The sequence below is a fragment of the Lissotriton helveticus genome, chromosome 3_1 (genome assembly GCF_964261635.1).
Source record: "Lissotriton helveticus chromosome 3_1, aLisHel1.1, whole genome shotgun sequence".
NCBI classification, from domain to species: domain Eukaryota; kingdom Metazoa; phylum Chordata; class Amphibia; order Caudata; family Salamandridae; genus Lissotriton; species Lissotriton helveticus.
The window spans coordinates 50,946,123-50,961,109 of record NC_136061.1 but is presented as its reverse complement, the minus strand read 5'-3'; the positions used below and the strand labels follow the sequence as shown (position 1 = coordinate 50,961,109).

General features: G+C 48.0%; 1 protein-coding gene across 2 annotated transcripts in view; it reads left to right on the top strand.

The window, feature by feature from the left end:
- Positions 1 to 14,676, top strand: part of LOC144824398 (uncharacterized) — a 150,717-nt gene extending 136,041 nt beyond the window's left edge. The window contains exon 8 of one of the 2 annotated variants that reach the window (XM_078683508.1): positions 13,513 to 14,676. In XM_078683508.1, the coding sequence (XP_078539634.1) occupies positions 13,513 to 13,525 (13 nt within the window). In that variant the 3' untranslated portion in view covers positions 13,526 to 14,676. The remainder of the gene's footprint in view (positions 1 to 13,512) is intronic. The other variant, XM_078683507.1, reaches the window with a different exon arrangement.
- The last annotated feature ends 311 nt before the right edge of the window (positions 14,677 to 14,987 follow it).

Here is a 14,987-nt window from a genome sequence, read left to right as displayed (position 1 = left end):
TATACATTTTTGAAAACTAGACACCCAGGGGAATTTATGATGGGGTGACTCGTCTGCCTACCCCCAGGTTTTGTTACCCAGAGTCCTTTGCAAACCTAAAAATTTGACAAAAAAAACACATTTTCCTCACATTTCTGTGGTGGAATGTTCTGGAATCTGCGTGGGTCAACAAATTTCCACCCACCCAGCGTTCCCCCAGGTCTCCCAAAAAAATGGTACCTCACTTGCATGGGTAGGCATAGTGGCTGCGACATGAAACAGCGCAAAACGCAACATGGTCGCACCTCAATTTCCGAGTGTAATCTAGCACGTTTTGGACAAAAAGACTACCTTTTGTTTGTGCGCCGTAGCTCTGCCAGCACCTAGGGAAACCTAGCAAACCTATACATTTTTGAAAACTAGACACCCAGGGGAATTTATGATGGGGTGACTCGTCTGCCTACCCCCAGGTTTTGTTACCCAGAGTCCCTTGCAAACCTAAAAATTTGACCAAAAAAACAAATTTTCCTCACATTTCTGTGGTGGAAAGTTCTGGAATCTGCGTGGATCAACAAATTTCCACGCACCCAGCGTTTCCCCAGGTCTCCCGAAAAAAATTGTACCTCACTTGCGTGGGTAGGCATAGTGGCTGCGACATGAAACAGCGCAAAACGCAACATGGCCGCACCTCAATTTCCCAGTGAAATCTAGCACGTTTTGGACAAAAAGACTACCTTTTGTTTTTGCGCCCTAGCTCTGCCAGCACCTAGGGAAACCTAGCAAACCTATACATTTTTGAAAACTAGACACCCAGGGGAATTTATGATGGGGTGACTCGTCTGCCTACCCCCAGGTTTTGTTACCCAGATTCCCTTGCAAACCTAAAAATTTGACAAAAAAAACACATTTTCCTCACATTTCTGTGGTGGAATGTTCTGGAATCTGCGTGGGTCAACAAATTTCCACCCACCCAGCGTTCCCCCAGGTCTCCCAAAAAAAATGGTACCTCACTTGCATGGGTAGGCATAGTGGCTGCGACATGAAACAGTGCAAAACGCAACATGGCCGCACCTCAATTTCCCAGTGAAATCTAGCACGTTTTGGACAAAAAGATTACCTTTGTTTTTGCGCCCTAGCTCTGCCAGCACCTAGGGAAACCTAGCAAACCTATACATTTTTGAAAACTAGACACCCAGGGGGATTCAGGATGGGGTGACTCGTCGGCCTACCCCCAGGTTTTGTTACCCAGAGTCCCTTGCAAACCTAAACATTTGACAAAAAAAACACTTTTTCCTCACAGTTCTGTGGTGGAAAGTTCTGGAATCTGCGTGGATCAACAAATTTCCACCCACCCAGCGTTTCCCCAGGTCTCCTGAAAAAAATCGTACCTCACTTGCGTGGGTAGGCATAGTGGCTGCGACATGAAACAGCGCAAAACGCAACATGGCCGCACCTCAATTTCCCAGTGAAATCTAGCTTTTTTAGACAAAAAGACTACTTTTTGTTTTTGCGCCCTAGCTCTGCCAGCACCTAGGGAAACCTAGAAAACCTATACACTTTTGAAAATTAGACACCCAGGGAAATTTAGGATTTGGTGAATCGTCTGCCTACCCCCAGGTTTTGTTACCCAGAGTCCCTTGCAAACCTAAAAAATTGACCAAAAAAACACATTTTCCTCACATTTCTGTGGTGGAAAGTTCTGGAATCTGCGTGGATCAACAAATTTCCACCCACCCAGCGTTCCCCCAGGTCTCCCGAAAAAAATGGTACCTCACTTGCGTGGGTAGGCATAGTGGCTGCGACATGAAACAGCGTAAAACGCAACATTGCCGCACCTCAATTTCCCAGTGAAATCTAGCACGTTTTGGACAAAAAGACTACCTTTGTTTTTGCGCCCTAGCTCTGCCAGCACCTAGGGAAACCTAGCAAACCTATACATTTTTTAAAACTAGACACCCAGGGGGATTCAGGATGGGGTGACTCGTCTGCCTACCCCCAGGTTTTGTTACCCAGAGTCCCTTGCAAACCTAAACATTTGACAAAAAAAACACTTTTTCCTCACATTTATGTGGTGGAAAGTTCTGGAATCTGCGTGGATCAACAAATTTCCACCCACCCAGCGTTTCCCCAGGTCTCCCGAAAACAATCGTACCTCACTTGCGTGGGTAGGCATAGTGGCTGCGACATGAAACAGCGCAAAACGCAACATGGCCGCACCTCAATTTCCCAGTGAAATTCAGCACGTTTTGGACAAAAAGACTACCTTTTGTTTTTGCGCCCTAGCTCTGCCAGCACCTAGGGAAACCTAGCAAACCTATACATTTTTGAAAATTAGACACCCAGGGAAATTTAGGATGGGGTGAATCGTCTGCCTACCCCCAGGTTTTGTTACCCAGAGTCCCTTGCAAACCTAAAAAATTGACAAAATAAAACACATTTTCCTCACATTTCTGTGGTGGAAAGTTCTGGAATCTGCGTGGATCAACAAATTTCCACCCACCCAGCGTTCCCCCAGGTCTCCCGAAAAAAATTGTACCTCACTTGCGTGGGTAGGCATAGTTGCTGCGACATGAAACAGCGTAAAACGCAACATTGCCGCACCTCAATTTCCCAGTGAAATCTAGCACGTTTTGGACAAAAAGACTACCTTTTGTTTTTGCACCCTAGCTCTGCCAGCACCTAGGGAAACCTAGCAAACCTATACATTTTTGAAAACTATACACCCAGGGGAATTCAGGATGGGGTGACTCGTCTACCTATCCCCAGGTTTTGTTACCCAGAGTCCCTTGCAAACCTAAAATTTGACAAAAAAACACATTTTCCTCACATTTCTGCGGTGGAAAGTTCTGGAATCTGTGTGGATCAACACATTTCTACCCACCCAGCTTTCCCCTAGGTGTCCTGAAAAAAATGGTACCTCACTAGCGTGGATAGACATAGTGGCTGCAACAGGAAACGGTTCAAATCGTACGGTGGTGAATTTACAATACCCTATTGCAAAACTACCTTGATTTGCGGGGGGGGGCACCTGAGTTTTTGGCCCGGGGCTCGGTGATATTCTTTGGAAAGTACCACACCCAAACAGTTCTGAAAACTAGAAACCCGGGGGAGTCCAGGGAGGTATGGCATGCGTGGGTCCCCCAATGTTTTCCTACCCAGAACTCCTTGCAAACCTTAAAATTAGGTAAAAATAGCACTTTTCCAAACTTTTTTGCGTGGGATCGCCGTGCCGGCAAAAATGTCCTACCACCCAGCGTTCCCCATGTTCTCCCGAGTAAAAGGATACCTCACTTGTGTGGGTGCCCCAAAGCAGAACACGCCAAAAATGAATTGTGAAAAAAGTAGTATTTAAGTTTTACATATTAAGCCCCCCTGCCTTAGTCACATGCTTTTGGCCCACCCACACAAGTGAGGTATCATTTTACTCGGGAGAACAAGGGAATCGCTGGGTGGCAGGACATTTGTGCCGGCAGCGAGATCCCACCCAAAAAAGTACGGGAAAGTGGGTTTTTTTACCAAAATTTAAGGTTTGCAGGGGTTTCTGGGTAGGAAAACATTGGGGGACCCACGCATGCCATACCTCCCTGGACTCCCCCGGGTGTCTAGTTCTCAGAACTGTTTGGGTTTGGTAGTTTCCAAAGATGCCCGCCAAGCCCCGGGCCAAAAGCTCAGGTGACCTCCTCAAAAAATAAGATTGTTTGGCTAAAGGTAATTTTTTTGGTCTCCACAGTAAGAATTGGGCCTTTTCCTATAGCAGCCACTATGCCTACCCACGCAAGTGAGGTACCATTTTTATCAGTAGACCTTAGGGAACGCTGGGTGGGAGGTAATTTGTGTGAGCCCAGTGATGCCATGCTTTCCCACACTAAAACGTGTGAAAAAACGGATTTTTTCCAGCTAAAATTGAGGTTTGCAAGGGATTCTGGGTAAAGGAACGTTGGAGGATCCACGCAAGCCATACCTCCTTGGAAGCCCCCGGGTGTCTACTTTTCAGAAATGTGTGGGTTTGGTAGGTTTCCCTAGATGGCTGTCTCGCACGGGGCCAAAAACCCAGGTAACCCCTCTTGCAAAAGCTGGTGGACTTGACATTGTCACCATTGTCAAATTCACCAGCTTTTGCCAGAGGGGTTACCTGGGTTTCTGGCCCCGTGCTAGACGGCCATGTTATGTTATGTTATGTTATGTTATTGGTTCATTTTTATAGCGCACGGCTACTCAAAAAGAGTGTCCCGGCGCTTTTATTGGAGAAGGCGAAAAAGCTGCAACATAATAACATAACACCAAAAGAAAGACTAAAAGAGCAGTAAGCCAAAAATTCAAGAGAGACCGGCTACTGAGTAAAAAGCCACGTTTTAAGGCCTTTCCTAAAAACCAGCAAGCTAGTGGCTCCCCGCAGGGCCAGCGGCAAAGAGTTCCATAGCCGAGATGCCAGCAATCCAAAAGAGCGCCCCCCAAGGCGCGCTTTCTTTACCCGAGGGACAACAGCAAGGTGCAGGGATTCCGACCTCAGAGATCTGGTCGGATGATAAAAGACCAGTCTCTTTTGAAGGTACTTAGCTCCCCCCTTGTGGAGAGCTTTATAGACCAAGGTCAGAGCCTTAAAGGCGATCCTCTTGCGGATGGGCAACCAATGTAAAGTTACCAGCAGGCCTGAGGCACTAGCGCGCCTACTAAGGCCGAAAATTGCCCTAGCCGCGGCGTTCTGCACCACCTGAAGGCGCTGCAGCAAGTACTCTGGAAGGCCCAGGTAGAGAACGTTGGAATAATCCAACCTGGACCCAATCAGAGCCTGAACTGTCAGCGTCCTATGTTCCACGGACAACAGGGGAAGAAACCTCCGCAGCATCCTAAGGATGCCAAAGCACATGCCCGACACCCCCAGGACCTGGGATTTCAAAGTTAACCTGTTATCCAGCTTCACCCCTAGATTCTTTGCAACCTGAGAGGAACAGGATGGAGGGAACATATCCCGAGGCCACCAAGTCTGCCAAACGGGTTCGGTGTCACACCCGAAGAACAGTACTTCGGACTTATCGGAATTGCACTTGAGGCTGTTTAGATGGAACCAATGGAAAACAGCCCCAAGGCAATCCCGAATACTCTCCCCATCAAAGTCACCTCCTCTCGTACACGAGAAGAGGAGCTGGGTGCCATCTAGGGAAACCTACCAAACCCACACATTTCTGAAAAGTAGACACCCTGGGGCTTCCAAGGAGGTATGGCTTGCGTGGATCCTCCAATGTTCCTTTACCCAGAATCCCTTGCAAACCTCAATTTTAGCAGAAAGAAATCAGTTTTTTCACACGTTTTAGTGTGGGAAAGCGTGGCATCACTGGGCTCACACAACTTACCTCCCACCCAGCGTTTCCCCAGGTCTCCCGATAAAAACGGTACCTCACTTGCGTGGGTAGGCATAGTGGCTTCAACAGGAAAAGGTCCAAATTGTACGGTGGTGAATTTAAAATTCCCTGAAGCAATATAACCTTGATTTTTGGGGGGGGAGCACCTGAGTTTTTGGCCCGGGGCTCGGTTGTATTCTTTAGAAAGTACCAAACCCAAACAGTTCTGAAAACTAGACACCCGGGGGAGTCCAGGGAGGTATGGAATGCGTGGGTCCCCCAATGTTTTCCTACCCAGAACTCCTTGCAAACCTTAAAATTAGGTAAAAATATCACTTTTCAAAACTTTTTTTGCGTGGGATCACAGTGCCGGCAAAAATGTCTTACCACCCAGCGTTCCCCTTGTTCTCCAGAGTAAAAGGATACCTCACTTGTGTGGGTGCCCCAAAGCAGAACAGGTAGGGTAACTGGGTAGGAAAACATTGGTGGACCCACGCATGCCATACCAATTCACCAGAAAGACATGACCATATACTGCCATGAATTGCCAATAATATCTAAATTTAGAAAGTTATTTATAGCTATAATATACACCATAACTGAGTTACTCAAAAGACAAAGAATCAAGCACGGCTATCTATTCCTCTAAGACACACACATACAGGTTGGATTTGGCACGAGGGCGAGTGATGGTTCAGTACATAAAATGTTATTAACATGATATTTAAAAAAAATGAAATGCTCTGTTAATAAATAAATGCATAAAAACTGAACCAGTGACTCGCAACTCCTGAGCTGTAAAGCCACGACAAGGCACCAACCGTTTTACAGGCCATTCACGCACCTTTCATACCTGATACAAACAAGACCACTGACACCATCTGGAAGAAAAGCAACACATTACAACAATCACATTAAGGGACAAGGTACACCCTACTGCAGAAAGAGAAAAAAAAAATTAACGGCACAGCCATCTAATCCGCAAGCACACACACATACTGGTTGGATTTGGCACGAGGGTGAGTGATGATTCAGTACATACAATTGTAATCGCAAGTAATTTCACAAAAAATGAAATACACTGCGCATAATTGAAAGTATGATTAACTGAACCACTGACTCACAGCTCGTGAGCTGTAAAGCCACGTCAAGGCACCAACCTCTTTACAGGCCATTCATACACCTTTCGTACGTGTGACACATTCAAAACATTCACACCGCCAGCCGCGTACCCATCACATTTCAACACTCACACCAGCAAACAGCGCCATTCAAGGGCCCATCACTTTCACACGCCCACATTTCTGACACTGCAACTACACAAATTGATGGACTGCGTGGAGTGTCACTCAACTAGCAGTGTGTGTAGTGACCAACAGAAAGTAACTACTCACACACCGCCAGCCGAGCGCCAGTCCACCCATACCTCCATCCAAGCACCAGACCATGCACACCGCCAGCCAAACACCACTCAGCGCACACCGACAGCCAAGCACAACTCCGTGCACAGACAGCCAAGTATCACTCCACACACACCACCAGCCAAGCGCCACTCCACGCACACCGCCATCCAAGCACCACTCCGTGCACAGACAGCTAAGCACCGCTCCACGCACACCCTCCAGTCAAGTACCACTCCACACACACCGCCAGCCAAACACCACTCCACACACACCACCAGTCAAACCCCACTCCATGCACAGATAGCCAAGTACCACTCCACAAACACCACCAGCCAAGCGCCACTCCACACACACAGCCAGCCAAGCACCACTCCGTGCACAGACAGCCAAGTACTACTCCACAAACACCACCAGCCAAGCGCAACTCCACACACACCGCCAGCCAAGCACCACTCCACACACACCGCCAACCAAGCACCACTCCACACACACCGCCAGCCAAGCACCACTCCACACACACCATCAGCCAAACACCACTCCATGCACAGACAGCCAAGTACCACTCCACGAACACCAACAGCCAAGCGCCACTCCACACACACCGCCAGCCAAGCACCACTCCGTGCACAGACAGCCAAGTACCACTCCACACACACCACCAGCCAAGCGCAACTCCACACACACCGCCAGCCAAGCACCAGCCGGCACACACCACAAACACATTTAGAATTCTTTTTTTGAAAATAGCACTAAACAAATGGAAATACCTACAAATCAGCTAACACAAATTCTTAAAATAAAAACTTTGCACTAATGCCAATCCTTGAAACAAACTAAATTTTTTTTACAGAATGCAGACCAGGCAATTCACTTTACAGCTCATTAAAACTCCCAAAACTTCTTTTGCGTGTGGTACGATTTAAAACAAGCTGACAGACACAATGCAGGCTTAGAAGGACAGTCAGGACAGTATATACGAGACTCCTTCCGCACGCCTCTTCGCCAACAGACTCTGCATCTTCTAGTCGGAAAGTCTCTTGCGGTAGTGGAAGGAATAGATTCAGGAAAGTGGCGATCTTTCAATCTAGCCACTTCCTCCACCACTCCAAATCTAGGAACACTTGCCTGCTCCACAAGTACAAGGCTGCCTATTATAGACTCCTGAAACTTAACAAAAGGCATCTTCTTCTCAGGACAAGACTTCTGGTACACAACGAAAGCATTAAAGGATGCCAAGTGGAACAGATGGATAGCCAACTTCTTGTACCAAACGTAAGCCTTTGGAAGAGCAGCATAAGGTTCCAACCTCTGATCTACTCTGTCAACACCACTCATAAACTTATTGTAAGCTAGAATGCACACAGGTTTGTGCATTTTAGCACCCTGACCCCAAACAGGCACAGGTTCTGTACTTTCATCGTGGATAGTAGTCAGCATGTACACATCTCTCTTGTCTGAATACTTCCCAGCTAGAAGCTCCCCACATCGCAATGCCGTAGACTGTCCCCGCACAAGCCTTTTGCAAACAAGTTCCTTTGGGAAACCTTTACAGTTACTGCGCATTGTGCCACAAGCAACAGTGCCCACTTTGGCCAACTCCTTGAACAACCGCACACCAGTGTAGAAGTTATCTACATATAAATGATGGCCTTTGTTAAATAATCCTCTACCTAGTTCCCACACAATTTTCTCAGTCACTCCAAAAGTAGAAGGACAACCAGGAGGGTTAATGCTGGACTCCTTACCAGTGTACACCCTGAAATTGTAGACATATCCAGTCTCACTGTCACACAGCATATACAGTTTGATTCCATAGCATGCCCTCTTACTAGGAATGTATTGCCTAAAAACCTAGCGGCCCTTGAACAACACCAAAGACTCATCCACTGCAATTTCTTTACCAGAGACAAAAATCTCAGAAAAACGATCAACAAAGTGATCAAGGACAGGCCGAATTTTAAACAAACGGTCACAATCAGGGTGATCGCGTGACAATGCTAAACTATTATCAACAAAATGCATCATCCGATGAAGAAGCATATACCGATCACGACTTATGACTGCTGGAAATATAGCTGTTGCCATCAAGGGACTAGTGGACCAATATGAAGTCATTGATGACTTCCTTAGCAAGCCCGTCAAAAAAGTTAATCCCAGAAACTTCTTCATCCCTTCAACATTTGGGGGAGTCCACCGGATTGCTCTAGAATAGGGCTTAAGTCTGGCACTGTTGGCCCTCAAAAATTGTTCTGCATACAAATTGGTTTGCTCAACAATCTCTTGCAAAAACACATCGTCAAAAAACAACTGAAAAAAATTAATTGGCAGAAAATTCTCAGTATTCACTCTACACCCAGGAACACCAGTGAACTCTGGCAATGCCGGCTGCACCATGCCAGGGGAAACCCAGAGGCCATCCCTATCAACGGGGGGAGCAGCCACCCCAGCCTGCAGCACCGAAACATCTTGCTGCTGTTCACCAACGGGAAGCCTAGCAGCCACAGATACTTCTGGCTGCACAACACCAACAGAAGACATAGCATCCCCAGAGGGCTCTTCCTGCACTACACCAACGGGAAGCCCAGCAGCCTGAGATGCTTCCTGCTGCACTACACCACCGGGAACCCAAGCAGGCCCAGATGCCTCTTGCCCCTCTACACCAATGGGAAACCTACCAGCCACAGATAATTCTGGCTGCACAACACCAATCGAAGACATAGCATCCCCAGAGGGCTCTTCCTGCACTACACCAACGGGAAGCCCAGCAGCCTGAGATGCTTCTTGCTGCACTACACCACCGGGAAACCAAGCAGGCCCAGATGCCTCTTGCCGCTCCACACCAATGGGAAGCCTAACAGCCCCAGATGCCTCTTGCTGCACTACACCAGCAGGAAGACAAAAAGCACCAGATGCCTCTTTGCGCACCACAACAATGTGAAGCCTTTTGGGTGCAGGCTCCAGCCCAAATGCCTCTTGCCGACGTAAAAAGAAAGGAAACCTTTCGGCCCTAGGCAGCAGCACAGGTGCCTCTTGGCCCACTACCGGCAACACAATGTCCTCCTCTACCATAGGCCCTTCATCAGCACTAGAAGAAGAGTCATCATCCGATGATGACGATTCCATGCGAAGAGAAAACTCACTGCCTGAATCTTCTGCCGCTTCCTGGGAGTCCGAATCGGACTCAGACTCTGAACCATGGTCAGAGGAAGACTCAAAAAGCAAACCAAGAACCTGCTGAGCAGTAATCCTGCGACTAGCCATTATCCTTACAAAGCAAGAAGACTGCACACACAAGTGAACAACAACCTACACTGTGCAAAGTAAGAAGTAAACAAGGTAAGGCTTTCACAAAAAGATAAATACAATCCAAAACAATTTCACTCTTACCAAATATAGCTACACTCACCAGCACCTACTCTGTTGAGACACAGCAAAAAGAAATGATATCCCACTAGAAAGAAAAAAGAAATGACAGATTAGAAAACAAAGTGCACATCAAACACTAATGCTGAAAAAAAAACGAAAAAAAAAACCACAGAGCCACACAAACTGCTAGAAGTACAACCTTTTTCAAAAAGACAAACATCAAGGGGAAGTAGTACAAAATACATTCACTTACCAAGCACAAGCAACTACACAAGCTGCAAACAGACACGCAACCTACAACAATCCAAACAGCAAAAGCCTGGAACAAGACAAAAATAGAGAAGAAAAAAAATTACTACCACATTTCACAAACAATATAACAATTAAAACAACAACACACAAATTTGCCCCCCAAATTTAAATTAGGCCAGATGGGCCATCAAATAGGGCTTAGACCAATTGAGATTAGATGAGGTTTAACATCAAGACACTGGATAATTTTTTGAATTTTTTTAACTGCCTGACCACTTTGGTGCCAGTCAGTCTTTTGCTCCTTACAGTACACCCATCACACAGGGGCAGTAAGGACATTCATACACCTTTTATACGTGTGACACATACAAAACATTCACACCGCCAGCGCCATTCAAGGGCCCATCACTTTCACACGCCCACATATTTGACACAGCAACTACAGAAAATGATGGACTGCGTAGAGTGTCACTCAACTAGCAGTGTGTGTAGTGACCAACAGAAAGTAACTAGTCACACACCGCCAGCCGAGTGCCAGTCCACCCACACCACCATCCAAGCACCAGACCATGCACACCGCCAGCCAAACACCACTCAGCACACACCGACAGCCAAGTACCACTCCACGCACACCATCCAGCAAAGCGCCACTCCACACACACCGCCAGCCAAGTACCACTCCACACACACCACCAGCCAAGCGCCACTCCACGCACACCGCCAGCCAAGCACCACTCCATGCACAGACAGCAAAGTAGCACTCCACACACACCACCAGCCAAGCGCCACTCCACACACACCGCCAGCCAAGCAGCACTCCGTGCACAGACAGCAAATGACCACTCCTCACACACCACCAGCCAAGCGCCACTCCACACACCCCGCCAGCCAAGCACCACTCCGTGCATAGATAGCCAAGTACCCCTCCACGCACACCGCCAGCCAAACACCACTCAGCGCACACCGACAGCCAAGTACCACTCCACACACACCTTCAGCCAAGCACCACTCCACGCACACCGCAAGCCAAGCGCCACTCACCGCCAGCCAAACACCGCTCCACGCACACCATCCAGTCAAGTACCACTCCACGCACACTGCCAGCCAAACACCACTCCACACACACCACCAGCCAAACACCACTCCGTGCACAGACAACCAAGTACCACTCCAGGCACACCACCAGCCAAGCGCCACTCCACACAAACCGCCAGCCAAGCAGCACTCCGTGCACAGACAGCAAAGTACCACTCCACGCACACCACCAGCCAAGCGCAACTACACACACACCGCCAGCCAAGCAGCACTCCGTGCACAGACAGCAAAGTAGCACTCCACGCACACCACCAGCCAAGCGCCCCTCCACACACACCGCCAGCCAAGCACCACTCTGTGCACAGACAGCAAAGTAGCACTCCAAGCACACCACCAGCCAAGCTCCACTCCACAAACACCACCAGCCAAGCACCACTCCGTGCACAGACAGCCAAGTACCACTCCACACACACCACCAGCCAAGCGCCACTCCACGCACACCGCCAGCCAAACACCACTCAGCGCACACCGACAGCCAAGTACCACTCCACACACACCGGTAGCAAAGCAGCACTCCGTGCACAGACAGCCAAGTACCACTGCACGCACACCATCCAGCCAAGCGCCACTCCACACACACCGCCAGCCAAACACCACTCCACGCACACCGCCAGCCAAACACCACTCAGCGCACACCGACAGCCAAGTACCACTCCACACACACCGGCAGCAAAGCAGCACTCCGTGCACAGACAGCCAAGTACCAATGCACGCACACCATCCAGCCAAGCGCCACTCCACACACACCGCCAGCCAAACACCACTCCATACACACTGCAAGCCAAGCGCCACTCCGCACACACCGCCAGCCAAGCACTACTCCTTGCCCAAGGGGTCGCCTAAAAACTAAATTTAAATTCCCTGGTGCTAGTGGGCATTTTCTGCCCACCCCCTGGGGGCAAAACGGCCAAAAACGGGCCAATTTGCTCCCAGGGTGGACAGAATCATAGCCACCTGGAAGCGACCCTTACCCAAGGGGTCGCTTCCCAAAACAAACACATTGCCCCAACAAAAATCCCTGGTGCTAGTGGGAAATTTCTGCCCCCCCTGGGGGGAAAATGGCCGAAAAACAGGCCGATTTGCCCCCAGGGGGGGCAGAAAAACAAAAAGTTAAATATGAGGCCACCTGGAAGCGACCCTTGCCCAAGGGGTCGCTTCCTAACAGCTAAAAACAAAATCCCTGGTGCTAGTGGACATTTTCTTTTCCCCCTGGGGGCAAAATGGCAAACAAAACGGGCCGATTTGCCCCCAGGGGGGACAGAAAAACGTAAACAAAAATATGGCCGCCATCTTGGCTCCAAAAAACAACCCTGGTGCTAGTGGGGAATTTCTGCCCCCCCCCCCACCCCCCTGGGGGCAAAACGGCCAAAAAAACTGGCAATTTGCCCCCAGGGGGGCAGAAAAACGAAAAAATTATCACAAGCCGCCTGGAAGCGTTCCTTGCCCAAGGGGTCTCTTCCTAAAATCTAAAATTACATCCCTGGTGCTAGTGGGGGCATTTCCGCCGCACAATCGCGACGCTGTGCGCGATCGTGAGGCAGAAATGCCCTGCAAAGAGACATCAGGGGAAAGGAAAATCTCTTTCCTCTCCCCTGATGCCTCTTCGCTGCCCCCAAACCCCCGCCAGCCTCGAGAAACTCACCTTCTTTCCAGCGCGCAGGAAGGAAATGGCTTCCCGAGCGCTGGGAAAACCTGATGATGTCAGCGCGCGCTGTGCGCGCTGATGTCATCAGGGATTCCCATGGGGGGGGGGGGGGCGGCAGCGGAAGCTCTTCCGCTGCCGTCCCCAGCAAAACAAACACGATCAGAGACCCTCGGGGGAGCGCCAGCGCTTCCCCCGAGGGTGGGGCTGATGACAAGCTCGCCTTGTCATCAGCGCACCACAGGTAAGCGCGATGACGAGCCCAGCTCGTCATTAGCCCCGAAGGGGTTAAACGGTAGTTGTGTCTTCCTATCACAATACGGAATATTAATTGCTAAAGAACATATGCAACCTATAATGTTGTTCTAAGCTCCTGACTATCCCCAAACCTAGGCTGAGAAGCGTCTTCATGCTCTCTTTTGTTTCTTCCTCACAGGTCCCAGAACTGAATTCAACGTTTCCGCAGCTGACCCTATCTGAGGAACTGAATACCTTCTACGGCGGATGTAAGATGTTACAATGCATACTTTTACAACGCATGCCTTTACAATGCAGTTTTTTACAACGAATTGTCTAAAAACTACCTTTACAACGCATTCCATTACAACGCATACTACCTTTACAACGCATACCATTACAACACATACCACTACATTGCATGTATGGTAAGTATTGGATAGTACAGGGGTAAAAAATTAAAAATTACTATTCTAACTCCAGGGGGTGCAACAGTAGGGTAAGCGTTGAGTAGTGTAGGGGTAAAAATTACTATTCTAACTCCAGGGGGTGCAACAGTAGGGTACTATGCGTTGTGATGGTATGCGTTGTAATGGTATGCATTGTAATGACTGCATTGTAATGGCATGCGTTGAAATGACTGCGTTGTAATGACATGCGTTGTAATGGTATGCGTTGTAATGGCATGTGATGTAATGGATCTTGCGTTGTAAAACTTTGGTTGTAATGGTAGTGAGTTGTAAAAGTTGCGTTGTAAAGGTTGTGTCCCCCTACGGCTGATACTATGCCCGACCCTCTCTGATACATTGAATACCTCCTACAGCTGATACTATGAATACCCCTGCTGTGTTTTTGTAAAAGGTACTATGCTGCCTTTGCTTGAACAGGCTTGTTTTTGTTCTATACAATTATTTTAGAAAAAGTTTGTACATGTTTTATTATTCAGTTCTTCTGCTGGGAATTTATACAGAACATTTCCTCAAAGCTGTGCAGTCTTAGCTCTGTGGTCAGATGAATCTAATCATAAAAAACAAAATGTGTCATTCTGAAAACAGAGAGGACACATTCACAACATGCAAAGGCTCTGAGACGAGAAAAACCTCTGCTGCCTGGGATAAAAAACAAATACCTATGTATGCCAGGGATGGGGTCCCTCACAAATCCCACCGATCTCTAATATATCACTGTGCTTCTATAGTGAGGGTAGCTTTAGGCAGAACTGTCTTCCAATATGACAGGCCTTTTCATTGTGTACAGTTTGTTGATTATGCTAAAGACATTTTTTACTTGCATATGTCTTTTATTTGCAGAGCAGCTATTGCAAAATAGAGCACAATAGTTATAATAAATATTGTAAGCTTGCCTCATGTCTCTTTTCTTTGCATTGTGGATACATATGAGTTACATGGTTTTAATATTTTGTTGTGATTTTTGGTAATCAAACAATACATTTGAAATTTGAATTTGAAATTTGAAATTTGAATTTGAAATTTGAATTTGGATTTGAAATTTGAATTTGAAAATCTGAATTTGATACGTATGAGTGAGCTAGTGAAAAGTGATTGCCTGCTCCCGGGAGGCCTGAAAGGGTCTAGAGTGTGTGTTCTGGGGCGCCAACTTACCTGTTACTCTGTAAAGGTTGGTAAGGCAGATGCGGTACTATGAGCTAGTCTT